The following is a 17,147-nucleotide window of genomic DNA, read 5'->3' on the forward strand; positions in this document are numbered from 1 at the left end:
TTATTTCTGTCATAAAATCTTGAGCTGAGTAACCCTCAGTGATGTGATTTTTCTAAAATGGAGAATGAAATAATCATGGAGAAAAAACTCTTGGTTAAGTCTGAACAAAATAAAATACAGTCTTCCCCTGGTTTACATACGATGTATTTCTGGAGATAGTGTATATTTTTAACAGAGGACTTATTTGAGAGAGGGAGAGAGAGATCACAAGCACAGGGGAAGGGTAGAGGGAGAAGCAGACTTCTTACTGAGCAGGAAGACCACTGTGGGGCTCCATGTGGGTCTCAATCCAGAGACTCTGGAATCATGCCCTGAGCTCAAGGCAGATGCTAAACTAAGCCATCCAGGCACCCTGCAAATAATGCATTTTAAATTGGAAAACAAAAACAGCCCCAACATTTGTGCACTTGTGTTTACAAACTACAAGTTTACACGTTAAAGTGATTTGAGACTTAGCGTTTTTTTCACTTACATTACTGTCTGATTGAATGTTGGATGGAACACCAGATAATTCTTCCTTGTGCAGGACTGTTTCAAACTTTACAAGAGTCTTCTGTTCTAGAACTGGCACTTCAAATGCCAGTACTGACCTTCAATAACCACAAATTCCCCTAAAATCTTGCAAATTCATTGTGCCCTTTGGGAGTGCCTGGATGTACTAGGCCAGGAGAGAAGGGGAGGCTGGGGGAAAAAAAAAAAAGACAAGATACTATTCCTGATAATGTGGAAGGTGATAAAATTGAAAGTAAAGGTAGAAAGCTTAGAATTAAAAAGAAGCACATACCTTCATATCTTGGCACAAATTGTGTTTCCCACAGATGAGTGAGTCCTGCTTTAGGGATTTTGTGGTATTCTGTAAATTATTTCTTTTGTTTAATGCCCTGAGTGCCCACCCTCTCCCTTAATGTGGAGTTCCTATCCTTCATTTTGAATCTTCAGTTGATAGGCTTATTTGTTGTAAAGAGGTGCTAAAATTTAACACTATAGAAGATCACCTTTAGAAGAGAAAGCACTTCTTTTATCATCACAGGCCAAAAATACTGAAAATTTCAGAGAAGGCTGTTACCTATTGTTGCTGTAGCAAATTACCACAAACTCTGGCTTAAAACAATACAAACTTAATATCCTAAACTTCTGGAAGTCAGAAGTTCAAAGAGAATCTCCCTGAGCTAAAATCTGAGAGGAGAATCTGTTTTCTTGATTTATTTAATAGCTTCTACAGGCTGCCTGCATTCCTTGGTTCATGACCCTTTTCTCCATTTTCGATACTAACAGTATAGCGTCTCCAAATCTGTCAGGCTCTCCTGCTACTCTCTTCCATTCTTAAGGACTTTTGTGATTACATTGGGTCCTCCTGGATAACCCAAACTAACATCCCCATGTCAAGATCCTTAATTTAATCATAACTGCAAAGTCCCTTTTGCCATTAAAATATTATATTCATCGGTTCTGGGAATTAGGACATGGATATCTTTGGGGTGGGCCAATATTCTATCTACTACAAAAGAGTAGAGCAAAGAATATTGGTTTGAATTAGAGACACTTTCTTTTTTAAAAAAGTTTTTATTTAAATTCCAGTCAGTTAACATGCAGTGTGATATTAGTTTCAGTTGTGCAATATAGTGATTCAACACTTCCATATGACACCTGGTGCTCATCACAAGTGCACTCCTTAATACCCATCACCTATATAGCCCATACTCCCCACCTGTGTCCTGAAATAGGGAGACTTTAAAACATTTTTGTCTCTTACAGTTTTTGCTTTTCCTGGCAGATCAACCACTCATTTTTACCTTTAAAAGCCAAAGTAAGAATTTTATAACTGCTTATGACAGTATGATTTCTATTTATAATTTCCATCAAACTTAAAATAATATCCTAAATGTAGAGATTACCAAAATACATTGGTGGTGGGGAGAGGCTGAAACAGATATTTATGTATCCAAGATATAATTCTAAATCTGATTTTTATTCTCAGATTGAGCACATAATATACGGTTTCACCATTTCTGCCAAAGCATATTTATTTAGCATTATCAATGCTGGGGCAAGTTTTATATAACATGCTATTTCTTTCTATTTCCAGCTCATTTAAAAAATTTTATTTCATTTTTAATTTCTTTAAGATTTTACTTATTTATTTGAGAAAGAGAGAGCATGAGCAAAAATAGGGAGGGAGAGAGGGAGAAGGAGATCCCTTGCTGAGCAGGGATGACACCCCAACATGAACTTGATCCCAGGACCCTGAGATCATGACCTGAGCTGTAGGCAGACAACTGACTGAGCCATCCAGATGCCCTTGCAGTTCATTTTTTTTTAAATTAAAAAAATAAACAAGAATTTATGCTTTAAAATATTAAATAACACAAAAATACACAGGGTAAAAAGTTAAAGCCAGCCCTGCTCCCATCTCATCTCTCCCTCCAAAGTAAAACACTGCTAAACAGTTTGGTGTGCAGTCCATAGACCATTTTCTATAATGTTAGACACATACCCACATATACATATACCCTGAGACCTTACGTACATAAACAACATATTAAGCATACAGTTCTGCTACTAGCTCTTTGCTCTACACCGTCCTATAGTACATCTATACTATACTGATAGTTGAATGTTCATGGATATTAGGGTAGTAAAGTGAATGTGAATGTGAATGTTCCACTGAGTGTGGAACCCAATGTGGGGCTCCATTCCTGGACCCCAAGATTATGACTCAAGCTGAAACCAAGAGTCAGACACTCAAACAACTGTACCACATAGGTGCTCCAAATTACAGTATATTGTGATAAGATGTCCATCATAGGCTATGCACATCTTTACAGCTTTTGCTTGGTGTTGCTTTCCAAAGGGATCATACCGGTTTCAGTACTAACATTGAGGAATTATTCAAACTTTTGACAGAGTTCAGAAATATTTTGCTACCTTAGTAGTCATAAAATGGTACTTACACTTTAAAAAAATTTTTTTTTTAGATTTTTTAAATTTATCTGACACAGAGACACAGAGGGAGTGAGCACAAGCAGGGGGAGCTGCAAGCAGAGGAAGAGGGAGAAGCAGGCCCCAGTGAGTGTGAAACCCAACGTGGGACTCCATCCTAGGACCCCGGGATCATGATCAAAGCCAAAGGCAGATGTCCTACCGACTGAGCCACCCAGGCCCCCTAATTTATACTTTTTATGAACATATTTTTTCATGTGCTTATTATTTGCCTTTGTTTATTCATTGTACAGTGATTGTGTTTGAGCATATTGATGTATTACTATTCTAGGGACTGGGATTCTAGCAATAAACAGAACAAACAAAAATCTATGGGAATGATAGATATGGCTCTATTAAAAGTATAGCCTCTCAGGTACTATATTAAGCCAGCAAAAGCTTTTCAAACAACATAAGCAAACCTTGGGAGTATTTGGCCTTTGTGGGAGAATAAGTTGGTATAGCCATGGGAAGGATGAGCACGGTGCACTTTACTGTTCATTTGTTTAATAATAGTGAAGCAATTTATTTAAAGATTCGGAGTAAGAAACTAAATTAGTACATACTTTTAAAATAATTTTAAAATCATTTTTATAGGGGTACCTGGCTGGCTCAGTAGGAAGAGAATGTGACACTCTTGATCTCAGAGTTGTGAGTTTGAGCCCCACGTTGGGTTTAGAGATTACTTAAAAAACAATTAAAAAATATTTTAAAAATAATTTTTATAATTAAAAATATGAATATATTTGTCATGGAGTAGAAAGAAAACTTTATGAGTCCTTAAAGGTAAAATAGTTTTTAAAGAAATTTCCAGCACTTGTCCCCAATCATTTTCCCCTTGGTATTCATTCAAGTTCTTCTCAAGAAGAACTTGAGAAGCTTTAACAGGCTATTTAAAACCAACTCTTAGGGAGTGAGAAATGTGGTAATGAGAAGAACATTCTTTTGAGTGTTTTCAGTTTTGGGTGATTACAAATAAAGCCACTATAAACATTTGTTCTCCAAAGTGTCCGTCCATCTGCATTTCTACCAGCAATGCACGGAAGTTGTGTTTGCTTAGCATCTTCACCTTTACCAACACTTGTATATCAGTCTCCCCCCTCCCCATCCTAATTACTGTGTGGTGGTATCTCACTGTGGTTTTGATTTGCATTTCTCTAATGATCAAAGATGTGGAACGTCTTTTCATGTGGCTTATTTGCTATTTGTCTATCTTTTTTTGGTGAAATGTCTGCTCTAACCTTTTGCCCATTTTTTCATTGCTCCCCCCACATAGTTGTTTTAAGAGTTCCTTATAATACTCTGAATAAAAACTCTTTTGAAATGTATGTTTTGCTTTAAGGAAAAAAAAAAAAAAAGCCCAGCTCTCAATTACATTCGAGTGTGTATTCAAATAACTGTGAAGCACTTTCATGGCACACTTTGTCTCTTTATAAGCGATTTATATGAATTTGCAATGTGCTCTTTCTGGGGAATTATGTTTTTCTCTGTCTCTAAAATGAGGGGTATTTAGTGTAGTGTCAAAGTCTAAAATATCTGCTTTCAAGCTCTAAATAAGTATTCTGTATAAAAAGCCTAATATAGAGGAGAAACTCTGCTTCCTGTTAGAATATAAGTAAGTAGAGTAATGTATGACCCAGGAGTAAATCAGAAATCAGTTTTCAAATGACATTACTTTCTCAATTAGGTTAAAAAAAAAAAAAAAAAGTGAACGAGCAACACAATAAGGAATGAAATAAAAAGTGTTTCACCTTCCCAGAACCCATTTCTTGAGAAAAAGGAACTATAAAAAGGCGTTTTAAGTTTTGAAACTAGAGCATGCAAACCCCTCTTCAATTCACATTTGCACCTGCATCTCTGATTTGCAAAAATTGACGCGTAAAACTTCAAAATAGCAAAATATAAGTTTGTTAAAATATTAACATGTGGTTTAGTGCTCTATGCAGTAGAGCATGTTACCTTGCAAATTTGGATTCTTTACCATTTGTAATTGTTACTGTAAACTACTTCAATGTTATTTGATCCCAGCAGTTCGTAGTTTTCACTAGAGTAGTTACAACAACTGGAAGCTCCTTCCGTGCAATTCTCCCTTCCTCTCGTCTCTCCTGCGAAGGAAGGTCACCTTCTACAGTTGACTACCATACTGATTCATCTAGGCAAAATTTCCAGTCCGCTCCTGTCTTCGTACATTGTTCTCCTGCATCACGGTTCAATTATTTCCCGTAGAGCGAGCCCAGGGATGATCAGACCGACACTTGGGCTTGTTTCCTTTTTCTGTGCCAAACACGACTCTAGCTAAAAACTTTTTCACCTGTCAGTCCCGCTCATTCTCGATATTCGTTTTCCTACCACAGTCTTCGCTATTACAGTAGCTCTGATGTCTGGGCAAAATAAAGCTCACATTTTTCTTAAACAATAACGGCCGCACAAATTTTATGGTTAGAGTTGTCCCAAGACCGAAGACCGCGCCTCCTAACTAATGAGGCGGGATACACACGAGGAATTAGGAGTGGAGGAGTGGTAGCTGAAAGGAGGCTGCGGGGACGCGCCTCGGCGCAGCCGCCCAACCCCCAAAGACCGTGTCCGCGAACCCCGGGAAGTTTGGACTCGCGCCGCAGCTTCCGGACCCACCTCTAGGCGACCACCGGAACTCGTTTTCCCGGCAGGCCCCGCGCGGTGCGGCGCTCGGCGCGCTCCGGGTCCTGTCAAGGCAATACCCGCGAGCCCGCCCTGCGGCCCCACCCCCTGACTCCTAGCTCCTTCCCCGACTCCCGCGAGTTCCAGTCCCGACTTCCAGCTCCCCAGCCCCGCCCATAGTCGCGCGCGCTCTCCCCGCCCCACCCTCGTCCCCCCGCGTGCGGCCGCTACAGCCAATGAGATTCCGGGCCGCGTGCGCAGATTCAAACGGCGGCTCTTGAGGGAGGCTGGGCGCGAGATTCGGCGGTGCGGACAAAACCCTGCAGGAGGCTGCGAGCCCTGCAGAGCTGCTCGCTGCGGGTTGAGGGCGGGGGTCGGCACCCGCCGCGGAGCTGAGCAGGGACCACTGCGTAGAGGCTGAGAGGCGGCGGGAGGGGCCGGCGGAGGGCGGGAGCGCGCCTGCTGACATGTTGGGGGCATCCCTGACCGGGCCGGGCCGGGGCTAGGAGCTGCACTGCGAGCCGGGGGCGGGTCGCGGTCCGCCCCTCCGTCCTGCCCTGCCGGGGACGTGCGTTCCACTCTCGGTCGCCTCGGAGAGGGAGCGAGGGGGAGCGGCTGGAGGGTCGGGGACAAGGAACATTCGCTTGAGGCTGGAGGAGGCTGAACTGCGTCCCCGCCCAGCCCGCGCCTATGCGGTACTTGAAGGATGGCGAAGAGGTCGCGCAGGTGGGTGACATCTCTTTGACTTAGGCCTGTTGGCAGTGTCTCGGCTCACATTCTTTCCCCTTTCCCAATGCTTCCCCGCCAGGCCCTCCCCAGCTGGGGCCAAGGTTTTCCTTCCCGCTGTCCCGCAGCCCTCTCCGGCCCGGCTGGCCCCATCGCAGCCGTGACGTGTGGAGAGTTGGGGACCCATGTGTTTAACGCGCAAAAAGTGAGTAACAAATGCCCAGATTGCTGTAAGGAGTTGATTCTCCCCACAGCGCACATCCAGACTTCAGCCTCTCACAATCCCCTCTTGGTCGGAGTTTCTTGCCAGGTAAGTCCGCGCTTTCAGGGAGTACTCCACGCACATAAAAGTGCTCGTGGACAGCCCCGAGGAGTCGAAAATGGTGTTCAAAGAGATTCTTTTTTTCTGAATTACGGAATCAGTTAAAGTAGGAACTCTGTGATAAACCTGCGCTGGGACCCCTCTGCCATCTTTGCTGCCTTGACAGGTATGGAAAATCCTCTGAGGGATAGCTGAAGAGAGAGAGAGGACCTTTTTGATGCTTTCTGTAATTACCATTCCCTTGTTCTCAGCTGTATGTGTGTATTTTTAGTATCTTATGCTGGGAAGTTGTTACACTGTTACTACCAGTAGCTTGATCTTAAAACAATGTTTGATTCACTGAATATTTTTAGTGCCCGTGTTTGGCTGTGTCTGTAACTAAGTCTTGCCCAGAGAGGTAGGGCATAATATTTGTTGGAGAACTTGCTAGGAGGAATTTACTCATCTAATTTTTATTTACACGTTACTATAGTAGCTACACCTAAATTGTGTGTAGTAACCCCTTAGATGACAAAAAATGAGGTTGTCTTTTGTCAGTAGTATTCAATAAACCTGAAAAGCTGTTTGGCAGGATTTCCAAGTAGTTTTGTTTATCTAGGTTCACAGCCTTAAAGTCTTGACTAGAGAGGTATTTCTCAAGTTGAAATTTAGTACTAAGATTCATTCACTGCGGATTCCTGTTAAAAATTGGCAATAACTACACATAACATTTGTTGCTTTATTAATTTATTAATCATCTTCTGTATGTAAGGTATTTTTGCAGAAAGCAGCATAAAACAGTCCTTTTTAGACTTATTTTGTGGCAACTGCAGTATAGGTCAGACTCCTCAGATGTAACAAATACACACGTACACTCCTGTAGACCCACCTCTCTACAACAGGGTTTTCAACATTGTTACTACTGATATAATGGATTAGATAATTCCTTGTAGTGGGGGGCTGCCCTATGCTTTGTAGTATGTTTAACAGCATTCCTGGCCTCTGTCTAGTAGATGCCAATAACACCATTTCCCTGAGTTATGACAATCAAATGTCTCTAGACATTACCAAATGTGTGTTGGGGGGGCGGGGCAGAATCACTCAGGTGAGAATAACTGCTCTAATTAACTCCCAAATCTTCAGGTAAAATTAAAGATAGATATTAAAAGCTCCTATAATTATAATTAGTGAGGTACTGATTTAGGCCTTTTCTTGTGCATTTTTAAATATACAGAATTTTTAAAATAAAATAACTTCATTAAGCAAAGTGACAAATGACTTTGTCAGCTCAAAAACAAAAGTTTGTTTATATTCATTGTGTGGCATTATCTATCAGTATTGATGGTAATCTTATTTGAAAGAATGTCTTACCTAATGTGATCATCATTTAGATATGATTAGACATGGATGCTTGAATGTCAGAACCCTTTCTTCCAATTGATTTTTTCTGCTCATTTTATAGTTTTTTATTGCTTCATAATAATAGACTAAGAAAGGAGAAGTGATTTAATGACGAACTTGCCTGTGTACATTATTTTCTTTTATTCACAATACTGTGAGCATTGAGATTTAAATATTAATTGTACTGTTCACTTTTGTTCCTTGTCAGCTGTATGAATTAAAATATATTATATAATGATTTAAAAGGCTGGAGTAATTAAATGCGGTGGGGATGAAACTATGCTCCGAATAGAGGTAGAGGATGTGGTGAGAAATTATCATCTCTAAATGCTGTATTACGTAGGGTCTTTACACTTAAATGTGTTTCAGGCTGTAAATTATATTTCTTGTATATGAAAATATGTTATATTTATCTTAGAATGTAATAGAATGTGAAATGTTTTGAGGGTGAAGTTATTGGGCAAAGTCTGGTCTCATGCCTATTGACTAAATGGCTTAATAATAAATATGAACCTAATTTATAGTTGAGAAAGGAAATAATTTAGTCAATTTAATATCTCTACTATACAACTAAGTATTTGAGTGAAAACTGTAGTTTGCTGTATAAAAGTTTTGCATAAGACTATGAGCATAAATCCTGTAATATACTTTTTTCTATATGATATGGAAAAAAAAAGTAAAAAAACTCTGATACCTCAGGTTGAAACAACTGGAGGATGTTGGCTCTTTTGATTTTTAAGATAGCTGTAGTATCTCTGACCTAGATTTACATAAAGGAAAAGGCTCATTTAGTGTTGTCACTTTAAATAGTTTAAGATCTCACTGGGGGTTTTAATGATATAATTTACAGGTAGTATCAAAATTGGTATATGTTATTAACGTGTATTTGATTTTTAAGCATATTTATGTATTGAGTAATTAATTTTAGTTTTTAAAAGCTAGATCTACCCTTAAAAATAAACTTTGAAAAATGTCATTTAGAAACTAGAAGACCTGTTTTAAGTTGTAACAGATTCAGGTATTTACACTTGGCAACTGGTGACTACACTAAATTGGAAAGCTAAAAGCCAGCTTTTTCATTGGAAAATGTTTTACAGTGGGTTATATGTGTGTATGGGAAGCAATTTTACTATGTTATTTCCAGCAAAATGAGTGTTACGGGTGAAAGAATACTGAAAATGAGAACTGATTTTTTTAGTCAGCTTTGTCATTAACTAGCAACATTGTTTTGGAAAAACAAGTAAATTCTATATCCCAGTTTTTAAGTCTGTTAATCTAGGCATTTGGATTTTAGGATCTGTAAATTAATGACTAGATTTAATATCCATTTCCCGTTTTGAAACTTTGTGTAATCATCTTTGCTCATTTAAATATATATCTACAAATGGAATGAAATGGAAAAGTTCAGTTATCATTTTTGTTTACGAGTAGGTAGGTAGAATTCCTTAAGTATTTATTTCATTTGACTATTCATACTGGTCAAATGAAGTAAAATTGTCTTACTGTAATGTTGCTAGTTTGCAGTCCAGGTTTGGAAATAAAATATTCATGTATGCAGTACATAATATTAACCACCGGGTGGCCTGATTTCACTTTTTAAAATCAACCTGGTAAATTTTCATACCTTGATTTTGAATGAACTTTAAAAAAAAGAAATAGAATTACCCTATCAAAACAGGTAAAATTAAAGATGTAATTTTGGATTTTGATAAAAATTTCAGATTTGATAATAGTTTCTGAGTTAAAATATGATCCTGTTGAAGTGATTATTAGAGCAGATTTGATAGAACTGTTCATATGTCTTTAATTTTGAACCAGTGATTCTTTTCAAATAAAAGTAAATTAAAAAAAATTCTCAAATTTTTCCTTTCAGTACCCCATATTACTCTTTTTACATGGAATAGTTAGTATCCTTTAAAATTGAACTTCTTAAATGTTTTATCTTAATATAGTCAAGTATGAATTGTTTGTGTATTATTTCACAGGGTAAATTATGACTGTAATATCCTATTAGCTTTCACCCAGTGTAAAGTTTCTTTTAACCATTTTTCTGGCCTAATGAGTCATAATATTTGTGTGTGTGCGCGCGTGCGCACGCACTTCATTTTGCTGTTTCATAATCACCCTAATCACTTTGTTCATTCATAATCTTTAGAAAAAAACCTTTTCATTTGAATGTAGTGCTTAGTTTATATATGAGACAGTTATATTCTTTGACTTAGATAAAACTGGCAGAGTAATTCTAGTAACCAAGTTCTGAATGAAGATTCAGAAACCAAATTCCTTTATATTTTCACTTTGTGACTGGCAAAATAATTTCACCTAACTGCTGTCTTCTAGATCAGTCATCCTAGATTAAAAATAACTTATTTATGTAGTAAGGAGTTGATTTTATTTAGTTATTATATATTATCATCACTGATTGCTACAATATAAAAATGCTAAAAGATGATATGAAAAAGCAGATTTGTTTTGATGGTGCCTAACCATTATTAAGCAGTGGTGAAAGTGGAATATTGGTGAGATTACTGTGGGGTTTTATCCCTTCTCTTTTTTCTTGGCAAATTGTTCACATTCTCAGGCCTCTTTCTGTTGCTAAGGATACTGATAATTTTCTAGGATCTTATTCTGTCACACGTATTTCAAAGTTACATCATTCTTTCAACAATTACTTAACCAATATAGAAATAACTTCTGCTAAAACTAAGAAGTAGCTAGGTGGATAGACTCCAGGAAAGTCCCAGTGGTAGATGATTCTAAGAATTCTACTTTAATCCTCCCTCATACTCACCCACTCTAACACCCAGCTTCCTGAACATTGACTGGGCTGTATAACTCTCTGAAACTGATGACCATGCTGATGCAAAACAGAGAATGAAACCTCATGTAGAAATAGAAATTTCTCACACATCAAGTATGAGGTTAAAAAATAAAGCTGAATTTTAAAGTTGAACAAGTTTTCAGGAAAATTGCTCCTTGGAAACTAGTCTTTTGGCCAAAGTGACATCTTTGGACTCATATCCTTAACTTAAAATAATTTGATAAGAATCTACAGTGAATTTTATACAGATTAGATGTGATATAGATATTTTTTTTGAACACTCAAGATTTATATAGGTAAGTCCCCAAATTAAACATTGTTTTGAACTGGAAATAACCTAATTTTTTAAAAAAGATTTTATTTATTTATTTGACAGAGAGATATCACAAGTAGGCAGAGAGGCATACAGAGAGAGGGAAGCAGGCTCCCTGCTGAGCAGAGACCCTGATGTGGGGCTTGATCCCAGGACAGGGATGATGACCTGAGCTGAAGGCAGAGGCTTAACCCACTGAGCCACTCAGCTGCCCCATAATAACCTAACTTTTTAAAAGCAGTCTCAACTATGCTGTGAAAGTTGTTGGGATCTGAGGGGAGGGAATAAGAAGAGAACTTGTGAAAACCACAACTGAGGGCTGTTTGGGATGGCAGAAAGTGGTAATGTTGCTGGGGACTGTTCTAGGAAAAGCTAGGCAATATTAGTAGACACACCAAAGAACCTCTTCTGTACTGAATATTTTGTTTGTTTGTTTCAGCATGTTATGCTTCTTAAAATTCTACCATTTGGAGGTGCATTTGGATTTTGAAAGTCCTTTTTAATAAATGAGAATGTCTTTCCCCTTCTCCTAGAGGTATTTTCATTTGTTAAAAAAATGTTTTCTCTCATATCCACTTGAGAACAGCTGTATTGAGGGAGGTGGACATTTCATTGGGTTGGAAGAGAGGGTAATATTTTGGAATACAGAGTACTTAGAGGAGGTAATAAAAGAGTAAGGAAGATAATTCACTGATCATTAATTTTACAAATATTATAGGTACTGTGCTTGGTGCTGAGAGCTGAATGTATCAAATATGTTCTTTGCATTCCTGAACTTATTATTTGCTTGGGAAGGTTGGTGTGTGTGATGAGCATTAAAAGGGAATGATAGATGCCATGAGTACATACAGATTGGGCAGGAAGCCTTAATATGGTGTTTTTTCTGATTTGGTAGCCTTCTTAGAAATTTATTAAGTTGGGGCACCTGTGTGGCTCAGTCAGTTAAACATCTGCCTTTGGGTCAGGTCATGATTCTAGGGTCCTGGGATTGAGCCCCGATTCAGGCTCCCTGCTCAGTGGAAAGCTTACTGCTCCCTCTTCCTCTTCCTGATACTCTTCTTGCTTCTGCTCGCTCGCTGTCAAGGAAATAAATAAAATCTTTAATAAAAGGAAATGAAAAATTTATTAAGTCATTGGATCATGAACCATCTCCATTTTAACTATTTAATCTTGGCTAATCAGGTGGATATTTCTGGTAGCTGAAGATGGCAGCAAATTACAGGTGTTTATTTATTTAAACTTGTGTCTTTATTTCCAGATTAGTTCAACAAAACAAGCATAGGACTGGCAGATTATTGTTTTAGGGAGCGAGCATTGGAATGTTAAAATGCACTGAACTGAAGCAGATAGATAGTTTATATAGGTAGGGGAGTTGGGGATCTTTGTGTCTTGCTTGGTTAGATATGAAGAACTTTGGTCCCAGGGGATGCCAGTCTGGCTCAGTTGGTAGAACATGTGACTTTTAATCTCAGGGTCATGAGTTCAGTCCCCACATTGTGTATGGAGACTTCTTAAAAAAAAAAAAGAATTGTTCCTATAGAATTGACGAATCAAGGGAAATCAGAAGTTCCCGTAAAGGATCTATAGAGAGTATTAAATCTAGACCTTCATTTTTCAGTTTTGTAAGAAACTATATGTAGATATTGGGAACTCTCCACATGTTCCAAATATATTACATTAGAGGTTAATCATCAAACTTGAGCTGCTTGAAATCAGAGCGTATTTTTAGAAAAGAGTTGGATATAATAAAGCAGAAATAATCTTGAATGTTGGACAGTCAGCCTATGCACATAATACTAATATTGAGCTACCTCTTTGTGCTATATGCTATATGAGGTGTTTTATATGTTTTTTCATTGAATTTTATCCTTAAAGATGCACTATAAGATAGGTAGTATTAGTATATTATGCTTATTTCACAAACAGGTAAACTAAAGCCCTAAGAGGTTAATATGTACAGGGATGCAAAATAAGTAGTTAAGTTATAACTAAATCTTGTTCTGATTTCAAAATGTACTTCAGGTTTATCTTTGGTATCTTCCAGCTTCTTGGTATCCTCTTCCCTATTTCTCTAGTATGTGGCAGTATACTGGTTAATTAGTGCATTTTGGAGTTCAGTCATGATACATTTGGTATAACTGTGGGCAAGAAGTTACTTTTCTAAGTCAAAGTCTTCCTTTTCTGTAAAGTGGGAATAGTAATATTTCCCTCTTGGGGATGTTGTGGGGTTTTAAGACAGAAATTTCAGAGACTTCCTAATGTCTGGTACTTAGAAAGTTTAAATAAGTATTAGCTCTTATTATTTTCAGATTTTCATGACTGTCTTCAGTCTAACTACTCAAAATCCTCTATTCCAGTTTATCATAAAGACCTGCCCTCTTTTCTGGGGTTTCAGAATGTTCTTATGGCTTTAACTGTTTTCTGTATGCTGGTGATTGCCAAAACTGTGTGTCTATCCGAGGCCTCTTACCTGAGCAGAAGATCCATGTGCCCATTTGCCTTCCTAGATCTGCTCTGCCCAACAGAATAGCCATTCCCCGACAAGCTGCTATTGAGCTGTTGAAATGTGGTTAGTCTGAATTGCAATGTGCTCTAACTATAAAATACACACTAGATTTTTTGAGACTTTAGTAAGTAAAAAAGAAATGTAAACTAATTCATGATTATGTTGAGTATGTGTTGAAGTGGTAATTTTTTAATATTTTGGGTTAAATAATTAACATTATTTTGAACTGTTTCTATTTTTAAAATGTGGCTACCAGGAAATTAGATATGTGACTGTGTTATATTTCTTTCTTTAAATTTTTTTCATTTTTTATTAACACATAATGTTATTTGCTTCAGGGGTACAGGTCTGTGAATCATCAGTCTTGCATAATTCACAGTACTTTCAATAGCACATATCCTCCCCAATGTCCATATGTGTTATATTTCTATCGGACAGTGCTGTTCAAGATGTATTCACTTGTATATTCCTCAAGTGCTTGAAATCAGCTAGTCCAAAACTTCCTACCCTCCCCATTCTCTTCTCCCTTTCAGAGTTCTGTTTTTCCTTCTATTCTTTTTTTTTTTTTTTTTTTAAGGTTTTGTTTATTTGTTTGACAGAAAGAAAGAGCACAGCAGGGGGAGCAGCAGAAAGAGGGAGAGGGAGAAGCAGGCTCCCTTCTGAGTAAGGAACCTGATGCAGGGCTGATCCCAGGATCTTGGAATCATGACCTGAGCCAAAGGCAGATGCTTAACTGACTGAGCAACCCAGGCACCCCTTCCTTCTATTCTTTGTCTCAGTGGATAGCTCTGTTTATGCTCCCAAAGTCAGAAGTTTTGGAGGTATCCTTACTCCTTGCAAAATCCTCTTGTTTCCACCTTTCTTTTCTTTTAACATCCTAGTTTTATTTTACTTTTTTCAATGTTCCAAGATTCATTGTTATGCACCATATCCTGTGCTCCATGCGATACGTGCCCTCCTTAATACCCACCACTAGGGTCACCCATCCTCCCACGCCCTCCCTTCTAGAACCCTCAGTTTGTTTCTCAGAGTCCACAGTCTCTCATGGTTCGTCTCCCTCTCTGATTTCTCCCAACTCACTTCTCCTCTCCAACTCCCAGTGTCCTCCGTGTTATTCTTTATGCTCCACAAATAAGTGAAACCGTATGATAATTGACTTTCTCTGCTTGACTTACTTCACTCAGTATAATCTCCTCCATGTTGATACAAAGGTTGGGTATTCATCCTTCTGATGGCTGTAATATTCCATTGTATATATGGACCACATCTTCTTCTTCTTCTTTTTTTTTTTTTTTTAAAGATTTTACTTATTTATTTGACACAGAGAGAGAGAGATCACAAGTAGGCAGAGAGGCAGGCAGAGAGAGAGAGAGAAGGAAGCAGGCTCCCTGCTCAGCAGAGAGCCCGATGCGGGGCTCCATCCCAGAACCCTGGGATCATGACATGAGCCAAAGGCAGAGGCTTAACCCACTGAGCCACCCAGGCGCCCCTGGACACATCTTCTTTATCCATTCATCTGTTGAAGGGCATCTCATTTCTTTCCACAGTTTGGTGATTGTGGACATTGCTGCTACAAACATTGGGGTTCCTATGGCCCTTCTTTTCACTATATCTGTATCTTTGGGGTAAATACCCAGTAGTGTAATTGCAGGGTCATAAGGTAGCTCAATTTTAATTTTTTGAGGAATCTCCATACTGTTTTCCAAAATTGCTGCACCAACTTGAATTCCCGCCCACCAACAATGTTAGAGGATCCCCCTTTCTCCACATCCTCTCCAACACATGTTGTTTCCTGTCCTGTTGATTTTTGACATTCTAACTGGTGTAAGGTGGAATCTCAATGTGGTTTCGATTTGAATTTCCCTGATGGCTAGTGATGATGAACATTTTTTCATGTGTCTATTAGCCATTTATATATCTTCTTTGAAGAAGTGTCTGTTCATTTCTTCTGCGTATTTTTTGACATAATTATTTGGTTTTGGGGCATGGAGTTTGAGGAGTATCTTTATAGATAATTGTTATAGATAATAACAATTCTTCCATTTTTTGTTTTAACTAGATGTGACTTTGTTTTGTATTTTACTTTAACATTGTCAGGCTCTAATAATTTCTTACTTGGGTTATTGTAAAAGATTAGTAATTGGTCTTCCTTCCTCCATTTCTCCACATTCCTGCCAGTGATTTTTCTGAAACACAACATATTTGTCTTTCTCTTACTTGAAGTCCTTTAACTCTTAAGGATAAAGGTCAAATAAAGAATAAAAGTCAAACTCTTTAGCATACATAGAGGTTATCAATTGACCCCTGGTGGCTTATCATTTCTCTTGTGTCAGTAAGAACTATAGCTATTACCAATTGTATGACTCTTAATTTTTTATATTTTCAATAATCTAACTTGATGTATGTCTGTCAGTCTGAGTGGCTGCTTCAGTCATACCTGTATACATAGTTTCAAAGATTGAATTCACAAGTTTACATGTAATTTTTGATTTCACAATTGTGGCTTTTAATTTATTTTTTTAGCGAGGATGAGGATGATGACCTTCAGTATGCTGATCATGATTATGAAGTACCACAACAAAAAGGATTGAAGAAACTCTGGAACAGAGTAAAATGGACAAGAGATGAGGTAATTATGTGATAACGCTTAATAATTTCATACTTGTATATACTTGTTAATAATAATATTTAATAAAGATAGAAAGATACTGAAAAGCAAAACATGTGAAAAGTTATTCATCAACTAATGTGCACCTATTTTTCTTCCACCAGGGGTGTGAATAGCAGTTTCATGTTGAGACTGACAGAAAGAGTAGAGTAAATGGGAAAGCTTGTATTATAGTGGTTTGTCCTTCTACAGATGGCTGTCAGATATGACATGAAAGAATTGGAGAGTTATTATTGGTGGGGGAAGAAAGCTTTCTAATTTTCATTCTTGTTTTAATAGGATGATAAGTTAAAGAAGTTGGTTGAACAACATGGAACTGATGATTGGACTCTAATTGCTAGTCATCTTCAAGTAAGTCAACTATTATCTTATATTTATAACATGGATGATATAGGTCATTGGATTAAATTTGCTCTTTTTCAGAAATGTGTCTTTATTATTTTAGACTTAGGGTTCCTTTCTAAAAACAACTCTGTTGTTCTGATCTTCCTACATTGTGGCCAAAGGTCAGAAAATCTGATTTTCTAATAATTAGTTTACATAGGAGCCTAAAAAGATTACTAATCTAAAATGAAAATGTTGATAAGTTTGGTTAGGGCTTTATAAATATTTGTTGATAAACGTTAAAACACTTAAAAGAAGTTAAATGCATTGAAATCTTTTGGCAGCTGATCAATAAAATCAGAAAAAGATCTTTTGAAAAGTGTGTTATCTAATGTTTGCATTTTAAGGTGTTATTGATTTTTTAAAGAATTATACTTAATTGTTTATCATACTATTCACATACTATTCATT

At 37.7% G+C, this 17,147-nt stretch overlaps 1 protein-coding gene across 3 annotated transcripts in view; it reads left to right on the plus strand.

Annotated features, from left to right (window-relative positions):
* Window positions 1–5,659: 5,659 nt before the first annotated feature.
* Window positions 5,660–17,147, plus strand: part of MYBL1 (MYB proto-oncogene like 1) — a 40,218-nt gene continuing 28,730 nt past the window's right edge. For 2 of the 3 annotated variants that reach the window (XM_082719120.1, XM_082719119.1), the window contains exons 1-3: window positions 5,876–6,342; window positions 16,208–16,313; window positions 16,632–16,703. In XM_082719120.1, coding sequence (XP_082575246.1) covers window positions 6,323–6,342; window positions 16,208–16,313; window positions 16,632–16,703 — 198 coding nt within the window. In that variant the 5' untranslated portion in view covers window positions 5,876–6,322. Of the gene's footprint in view, window positions 6,343–16,207; window positions 16,314–16,631; window positions 16,704–17,147 lie in introns of all 3 variants that reach the window. The other variant, XM_082719118.1, reaches the window with a different exon arrangement.

This window comes from Mustela nivalis (genome assembly GCF_964662115.1).
Source record: "Mustela nivalis genome assembly, chromosome: 2".
NCBI classification, from domain to species: Eukaryota; Metazoa; Chordata; class Mammalia; order Carnivora; family Mustelidae; genus Mustela; species Mustela nivalis.